A 9,349-nucleotide genomic window follows, 5' to 3' on the forward strand; every position below is an offset into this window, starting at 1 on the left:
CTCAACAGTCATAGGTTGGCAATGGAAAGGTTGATTTTACTATGCTCTGGTTCAAACGGAAACAAATCGACACTTAGTAGTAAGTAATTATGTAACTTAATAGTTAGTTATTTCATGCTCTCTTAAAGCTGTATTTGAGGCTACCTGATTTGACAGAAGCAAAATCCTCTGAATTTCAGAAACAGAATGGACTCTAAAATGTAATCTGAAGAAGACACAGTAACAAATCAATAACAGTTCCAGAGGCTTCGCTGTATAAATCCATATCCCTTGAAGCTCTGATGGATGCATCATTTTTTAATCATTTTGAAACAATCACAAAAATGGTTGTAACTGACAGAGAAGTCAGTTTAATATTTCATGTTTATTTTATTTGTTAAAGACCTTTAATTTGAAACTGCTTTGTAGAGAGCTGCTTGAGTTGAGACTTTTATTATGAAAGGCACTGTGTAACTCAGGAAGTTGTTGTCTACACCGCATGGCAAGCTGAACCTAAAGCTGTAATCCACATTTCTAAAGTGCATTTAAGTTCATTTACTCAACGGAGGTTACAGAAGATATTACCAGATGTAAGATTAAGTTCTCCTTTGGTAATAAGCAGCCAATGAAGTAAGTTTGTCATTTATATTGTATGTGATTATTGTGAATTGTGTTGCTATGTGTGAAAAGTGATATACAAAGACCGCAGTTTGCTGTTAAAGTTAATTTAAATCTGTTTGGAAAGTTTACAAAGACAATATTTATTTATTTGATTTATGTATTTATATTCTTTATTGTAATTTTATTTTTGTTTATTTAGTTCTCACGGCATCTTGAGTTGGATGGTTATCCTCATGGTGAACCAGTCAATAAATCGCCTGTCATCAGAGAATCCTTGTGCTCGTGAAATTACTGGGGGGAGCTATAGTGAGAATTCATCTGCTCTTCACGGGTAGGAGAAGGAACGTTTCTGAACAGCAGTTAAGTGAGCATCAAGTTAACTCCAAGTTCCATCATTCTGGATTCTACAAGCATTGTATACACTGGTAACCAAGAACTAAGTGACACGCATATGCACAGAGTTTAAAGGCATTGTCAAGTTAAGGCCGACAAGAAGATTAGCACAACCAAGTTCAAGTTAAGGTGCTTGAAGTGGACTTATTCTTGCCATTTGTTAAAAATGACTCTTTAAGTGTTCAGTACATTGTTTGAAGAAGTGTTGGTGTTATGTATTTACCTTTTCAAGTTTAAGTCATTTTTGATCAGGTTTAAAGCTGCAAGTAAGATAATAGTTGTGAAAAATAGCAAAGTGCAATGCCTAAAAAATAGTTGAATTTCATTTACAATTTTAATTTTACAGGTGATTGAACTGTTAAAATACTACTTTAACCAGAGTTAATAATCTAAGAAAGAAACATCTGTTTGCCTAAGTTCAGTACAGTTCACGTTACATGTATAATTATTCAATTAGAGTAGTCAGTGTAACTAAGAGATACAAAAATGTCAGAAGATGGTCAGTCTGCTAAGTGTGGCAAAGAAAATATAAAAGATACTGTGCAATCATCACAGCAGCTAGAATCCCAAGAATGTGTAGACACACAAGCATTAGTAGCTGTTGATGACACAACAGAGCAAGAACCACGAAGAAGTCAAAGAGCACGAAAATTTACAGAGAAAGGTAAAGAGTTGCACGATGAAAGGCTGACTAAACTTAAAAATAGCTTTCAACGCTCTTATGAGAAATGGAAGACTCTTGCTAGAGATAGTAGACAAAGACTAATGGGGCATCTCTCCAGTGACATGTTGAACAGCCTCATAGATGCAATCAGTGGTTCTTCAAAGGATGTTAATGTTGTTTATGAAGAATTGCGACAAAATGTGAATCCAGACAGTGATACTCGCCGTAGAGTAGACACTTGTGGAGCAGTCACAAAAATGATAGTTGAGTCTGCATGGAGTCGTCTAGGTGAGGGAGTTAAGGGTCAAGATCCTCTTAGACCAGAAGCATGCTGTATTGATACAGGTTCAGTGTTCTCATCCATAGCCCCCAAATCAAGTCATGGACATTCCAGGTCTTCTCAGTCTATGAAAAATTCAATTTTGAGCTCCAGAGGTTCAAGTTTTTCCTCAGCTAAGAAACAAGAGGCTGCTGCAGAAATTGCTGCAACTGAAGCAACATTAGAAATATTACAGCAACAAGAGCATGAACTGGAAGAACTACAAAGACTTGAGGCTGAAGACAAAAGGAGAATAGCAGAACAAGAAGCTGAAGAATTGAAGCGACGACTAGAAAGAGAAGAAGAAGAAGCTAGGTTACGTGTTAAGATTGAAGCTGAAAATGCTGCTAGACGGAAAGCATTAGAAGACAAGCGCAGAGAGCTTGAGCGCTTGGAGACACTAAAAAGATTAAATGCTGCAAGGGCACGAATGCAAGTCTACGAGCAGAATGAAGACTCAAAGGAAGAAACAAGAGAGCTACTTCGTGACTGTGCATCGGTAAGAAAGAAACATGTACCAAAGTTAAGCAGCTCAGTGTTACAGAGCATACCTCTACAGGAAGGTGCAACAAAATCATATCAAGAAGCTAGCACTGCAGACCTTGTTAAGGTGTTAGCAGAATCTATCAGCTCAAGTCGTCTTCCTATACCTGAACCTGCAACATTCTATGGAGACTCTCTCAGATTTAGTGATTGGAAAATCTCATTTCAAACTCTGATAGACAGAAAAAACATACCAGTAAATGAGAAGCTTTACTACTTACGCAAGTATGTGGAAGGACCAGCTAATAAGGCCATTGAAAGTTACTTCCTCCTAGGCACGGAGTCCGCATATCAAGCAGCATGGGGCGTACTAGAAGAAAGGTATGGAAACCCATTCGTCATTGCTAAAGCCTTTCGAGACAAGCTTAATTCATGGCCAAAGATTGGTTCCAAGGACAGTGTTGAGCTGAGAGAATTTACTGACTTCCTCAGAGGCTGTGAAGCAGCTATGTCTCAGATTAAGGGTCTTGAAATCCTCAATGATTGTAATGAGAACCAGAAAATTCTTTCCAAGCTTCCTGATTGGTTAGCCTCAGCATGGAATCGTCAGGTCATAGAAATTGAAGAAGAAACTAAGACATTTCCTACCTTCAGTCGGTTTGTAAAGTTTCTTACGCGAGAAGCTAAGATAGCTTGTAATCCAGTGACATCGCTTCATGCACTGAAGCCTAATGAGATCGGAAAGGGAAAGATATCAAGAAATCAGGACACTAGAGCAAAAGTGTTAACGGTACAGTCCAGAGAAAGGGTAGATGCTGTAAAATGTACCTTCTGTGAGAGACTAGGACATAGTATTCACAAATGTCGTAAGTTTATGGAGAAGAATGTTGCAGAGCGAGTCAAGTTTGTCCAAATGAATAAGTTATGCTTTGGATGTTTGAATCCTGGTCATCATTCAAAGAACTGTGAAGACAGGAGTGTCTGTGAGAAATGTCAGAAGAAACACCCATCATGCTTACATGAGGATCGTATCAAGGAAGCAAAGAGGACTCCACAGTCAGGTCAGTCAAAGGAGAAGTTGAAGGAAAGAAACCCTGAGTTGGTACAGAATAAAGATAGCGTAAGTGAAGTAACATCTAACAGAGTAATACAGGATGTAAATAATACTCACACCTCTACAATTGTTCCAGTATGGGTATCAGCTACCGATGAACCAACTCATGAAGTTCTGGTATATGCACTTCTTGACACCCAGAGCGATACTACCTTCATCCTGGAAGAGATAGCTCAAGCTCTTGACACAAAGAAGGAATCTGTGCAGCTGAAGCTCTCAACAATGGTATCCAAGAGTACAGTTGTTCCATGCCAGAAGATAATTGGTTTAAAGGTGAGAGGATTTTATTCAGAAAAGAAGATCTCTTTGCCAGTAACCTATTCTAGAGAGTTTATTCCTGCAAACAGAACTCACATTCCTACACCCAAAACTGCAAGAGTGTGGCCTCATCTAATGCATATAGCTGAGAAGATTGCTCCTAAACAAGTTTGTGATATTGGCCTTCTGATTGGCTACAACTGCCCTCAAGCTCTTCTTCCTAGAGAAATTGTGTCTGGTAAAGAAAATCAGCCATTTGCTCAAAGAACAGATCTGGGCTGGAGCATTGTTGGCTGTGGCAATTCCTCTGTAGACTACGGGGATGCCATTGGAGTGAGCCATCGCATTATAGTGAAACAAGTGCTGCCAAGTCTACAGTCTTCTCTCAATCTTACAAGTAAGGTTCAGTACATATGTAGAACACAGATCAAGGAAGTGATCACTCCACCAAATGTCATTAAAGCTCTTGAGTCGGACTTCAATGAGAAAGCAGCAGTGGATAGTTGTATTTCTCAAGAAGATTTACGTTTTCTGTCAAAAATGGAAACAGGCATCAGACACAAGGAAGATGGTCATTATGAAATGCCTTTGCCTTTCAAGGAAGACAGACCAAATTTGCCCAACAATAAAGGATGTGCTATTCATCGCCTCAAAAGCTTAGAAAAAAGGCTTAAAAGAGATGAGAAATACTATAGAGACTATGTAGACTTTATGAATGAAACAATTGCTCGAGGAGATGCTGAGAAGGTTCCAGCTGAAGAAACAGATAAAATCCCTGCTTGGTACATTCCCCATCATGGGGTTTATCATCCTCAAAAACCTGAAAAGATCCGTGTAGTCTTTGATTGCTCAGCAAAGTTTCAAGGTTCATCCCTCAATGACCATTTGCTAACTGGTCCAGAGTTAACAAATACCCTTGTAGGTGTTCTCTGTCGTTTCCGTAAGGGTCCGGTGGCAATCATGTGTGACATAGAGCGCATGTTTCACCAATTTCATGTGAAGGAAGAAGATCAAGACTACTTACGGTTCCTCTGGTGGGAGAAAGGAGATCTAGAATCCAAGCCACAGGTTTATAGGATGAAAGTACACCTTTTCGGTGCAGCCTCATCGCCCGGGTGTGCCAATTATGGCCTCAAGCATATTGCTGCTCAAGGTCGTGGTTGCTTCAGTGAATCCTCCATTCGATTCATAGAAAGGAATTTCTATGTCGATGATGGGTTGACAAGTGTCTCAACTGTAGATGAAGCTATCAAACTGATGAAGGAAGCAAGAGAACTTTGTAGCACAGGAAAGCTTCGTTTACATAAATTTGTGTCAAGCAGTGAAGAAGTAAAAGCATCAATTCCTCTGGAAGAATGTGCTAAAAGTGTTATGGAACATGACTTGGCTTTGGGTGAGCTTCACATGGAAAGGGCACTTGGTGTGAAATGGTGCATCAAATCTGACAGCTTCCAGTTTAGAGTATTCGTTAAGGAACAACCACTCACTAGAAGAGGAATCCTGTCAACAGTGGCTTCTGTATATGACCCACTTGGCTTTGCAGCACCCTTAATTCTTGTTGGTAAGCAAATACTGCAACAGATGTGTCAAGATAAGGTGGGCTGGGATGAACCACTTAAAGAGGAGTTGTTGACAAAGTGGAAAGCTTGGCTTACAGATCTGCGAAACTTGGCTGATGTGAAGATTCAGAGATGTTATCTCCCGTCAACTTTTAAGGAAGTTCAGCGTTATGAGCTTCATCATTTCTCTGACGCTAGTACATCGGGATATGGAGAATGCACATATCTCAGAGCTATTAGCATATCAGGAGATGTTCATTGCTCCTTGGTTATGGCCAAGGCTAGAGTTGCTTCTTCTAAAGTTACCACCATACCAAGGCTGGAGTTATCAGCTGCAGTAGTTGCTGTACAAACAAGTGACTTGCTCAGAAAGGAGCTGGATATAGCCAACCTAGAAGAGTACTTCTGGACTGACTCAAAAGTTGTCCTTGGATACATTAATAATGACGCCAAAAGATTTCATATCTTTGTAGCAAACCGCATTCAACGGATTAAACAAAGCACAGATACTAAACAATGGAGATATGTGACGTCTAAAGAGAACCCTGCCGATCATGCGTCCAGGGGCCTTACATCAGAAGAGCTCATATCCTCCAACTGGTTCACAGGACCAAGGTTTCTGTGGAAGGATGAACTGCCCAGTGATGTCAAGGTGGGAGAGATCATAGACAATGACCCAGAGCTACGGAAAGCTCAAGTTCATAAAACTCAAGCAAAAGAAGAAAGATCATTGCTTGATCGACTTCAGAAGTTTTCAGATTGGACAAGAGTGGTAAAAGCTATTGCAAGACTTAAGAGATGTTCCAGGGAAGTGAAAGGTCTAAGTTCAAGGGTTAATGAAGCCACCAGTATTGAAGAAAGACAGGATGCAGAGCTTACCGTTATCAGAATGGTTCAACAATCAGCCTTTTGTGATGAGATCCAGAGACTCCGGCAACAGAAGGAGATTGAGTCCAGCACAAACAAACTGCATCGCCTGAATCCCTTCTTAGATGAGCATGGTATCCTCAGGGTGGGAGGTCGCTTAGTACATGCTGCATTGCACCCACATGTGAAACACCCAGCAATTCTCCCACGACATAGTCATATATCAACATTACTCATCAGACATTATCATGAGCAAGTGTATCACCAAGGGAGAGGAATGACTATAAATGAACTGCGATCAAACGGTTTCTGGATCTTGGGATGTAGCAAAGCAGTGTCTTCATATATCTACAAATGCACTAGGTGCAGGAAACTGAGAAGATGCACTGAAGAGCAAAGGATGGCGAATCTTCCTCAGGAACGTATGGAGACAACCCCTCCTTTCACATACTGCGGGATGGACTGTTTCGGTCCTTTCTACGTCAAAGAAGGAAGAAAGGAGTTGAAGCGTTATGGGCTTCTACTTACATGTATGTGTTCCAGGGCGATCCATGTGGAAATGCTGGATGATTTATCTACTGACGCATTCATTAATGCATTGCGTGCTTTCATTGCCATACGTGGACCTGTACGTCAACTGAGATCCGACCAGGGCACTAATTTCGTGGGTGCAAGACGAGAATTTGCTGAAGCACTAAAGGAAATTAACCAAGAACGCCTAAAGGAGTTTGGCTGTGAATTCATCATGAACACCCCATCAGCCAGTCACATGGGTGGCATTTGGGAGAGGCAAATTCGGACAATAAGGAGTGTTTTGACATCCATTCTGGATCAATCGGCTCAAAGACTTGATAGTGCCTCACTAAGAACATTTCTCTATGAAGTCATGGCTATCGTGAATAGCAGACCCTTAACCACGGAGCATCTGAATGATCCATCAGGTCCGCAGCCTCTTACACCTAACCATATCTTGACTATGAAGACTTCAATAATTTTACCACCACCTGGAGAATTTGTCAAGGAAGACCTTTACCTTCATAAGAGATGGCGTAAGGTGCAGTATTTAGCGAATGAGTTCTGGTCACGTTGGAAAAAAGAATATCTTCTAAACCTGCAACACAGGCAGAAATGGCACAAGCATCGTAGAAATGTAAAGGTCAATGACATTGTCATTCTAAAAGATGACACAGCTCCACGCAGTCAGTGGAAGCTAGCGAAGGTAACAGAAGTGCACAGTGGTACAGATGGCTGTGTAAGAACAGTGAAGTTGTTGATCAGTGATTCGACACTGGATAAAAAGGGCAAACGTGTTACTAAACCGACTTACCTTGAAAGGCCCATTCAGAAAATAGTTACCCTGATTGAAGCAGATTAAAAGCGTACCTTGTGTCTACCATTCTTTGGGTTAGTCCATAAGATTTTTGAATAAAAGTTGTCACTAAGTTACAAAAAATCACAAGAAAGTGTTTTGGTGGGAGTGTAACTGACAGAGAAGTCAGTTTAATATTTCATGTTTATTTTATTTGTTAAAGACCTTTAATTTGAAACTGCTTTGTAGAGAGCTGCTTGAGTTGAGACTTTTATTATGAAAGGCACTGTGTAACTCAGGAAGTTGTTGTCTACACCGCATGGCAAGCTGAACCTAAAGCTGTAATCCACATTTCTAAAGTGCATTTAAGTTCATTTACTCAACGGAGGTTACAGAAGATATTACCAGATGTAAGATTAAGTTCTCCTTTGGTAATAAGCAGCCAATGAAGTAAGTTTGTCATTTATATTGTATGTGATTATTGTGAATTGTGTTGCTATGTGTGAAAAGTGATATACAAAGACCGCAGTTTGCTGTTAAAGTTAATTTAAATCTGTTTGGAAAGTTTACAAAGACAATATTTATTTATTTGATTTATGTATTTATATTCTTTATTGTAATTTTATTTTTGTTTATTTAGTTCTCACGGCATCTTGAGTTGGATGGTTATCCTCATGGTGAACCAGTCAATAAATCGCCTGTCATCAGAGAATCCTTGTGCTCGTGAAATTACTGGGGGGAGCTATAATGGTTGCACAGCCAAAATTATTATACATTTAAATCAAAAGTTAAATTAAAGTATAAATAAAACATATCCCTAAATGTCAAGTTCAGGTGCATGGCTTAATCTGAAGCAAAGATAATTCAAAATAATTCAGAAACCATGGATAAAGACATTCTTAGGCACAGTTAAAGTGCGAAAAGTCAGATATTTTGTTTTTGTTTACTGTAACGATATTTCATATTTGTTTTTATTGTTTTATTACATTGCTGTTTTCATTAGCTCAATATTAGATAATACTACATATGTATAGAATTTATTTGAGGTGCATACGAGATCACAACCATTCAGATTTTTATAGGGATGCTCCGATCACGATCAGCGGTTAATTCCCTCAGGTGCGTGTTTTCACATAGAGCAGCTGTTACTACACAGAGCCGTTGTTAAGTGAGAAGATGCGCCAATAAACGCTGAAAATTAACGTGATTTGCGCATCTTCTCTATAAACAACGGCTCTGTGTAGTAACAGCTGCTCCATGTGAAATCACGCACCTGATGGAATTAACCGCTGATTAGAGAACCGGCTTTACTGACGAGATGCGCATAACGATTGGCTGATCGTGATCGGAGCACCCCTAGATTTTTATATATATATATATATAATATATATATATAATCATCATCAACATGCATATACACACACTGTTATGGAAGAAAGCCACACCAGAAATCACCGGTTTAATGTGCTTTTTAAAGTTAGTTTTTAACACTGTTGTCTTGTGATTTGACACTGATCCATCTCTGTTTACTCTAAAGAAATGTGTTATGCTCTGCATGGTACGACCAGAGATGGATGCAAATTGCATTGTGTCTAATTGGTAAGACCTGATTTTTATGAACTGATTCCTGTTAATTAATACTCGATCATCAAATCGAGCAGCTTGCATATTTTCTGACTAATTGGATCACGCATCACCCTAATGCAAATTGCATTCAGAATCCTTCAAGTGATACCAAAAAAATTCAGAATGGACAGAACATTGCTTTAACCAGCATTACTCA

At 39.5% G+C, this 9,349-nt stretch overlaps 1 protein-coding gene across 2 annotated transcripts; it reads left to right on the forward strand.

Annotated features, from left to right (window-relative positions):
• Positions 1-333: 333 nt before the first annotated feature.
• LOC127987458 (uncharacterized) lies at positions 334-8,278 on the forward strand. Of its 2 annotated transcripts, none has more exons than XR_008161212.1 (2): positions 334-8,016; positions 8,207-8,278. XR_008161212.1 is itself a non-coding variant. In XM_052589803.1 (2 exons), the coding sequence occupies exon 2, from the start codon at positions 1,480-1,482 to the stop codon at positions 7,630-7,632; it is 6,153 nt and encodes a 2,050-aa protein (XP_052445763.1). In that variant the 5' UTR covers positions 334-609; positions 800-1,479; the 3' UTR covers positions 7,633-8,278. The 2 variants fall into 2 exon arrangements, 1 of the variants encoding a protein (XP_052445763.1); XM_052589803.1 differs by having other exon boundaries at positions 334-609; positions 800-8,278.
• The last annotated feature ends 1,071 nt before the right edge of the window (positions 8,279-9,349 follow it).

The sequence above is a fragment of the Carassius gibelio genome, chromosome B22 (genome assembly GCF_023724105.1).
Source record: "Carassius gibelio isolate Cgi1373 ecotype wild population from Czech Republic chromosome B22, carGib1.2-hapl.c, whole genome shotgun sequence".
Classification (NCBI taxonomy): Eukaryota; Metazoa; Chordata; class Actinopteri; order Cypriniformes; family Cyprinidae; genus Carassius; species Carassius gibelio.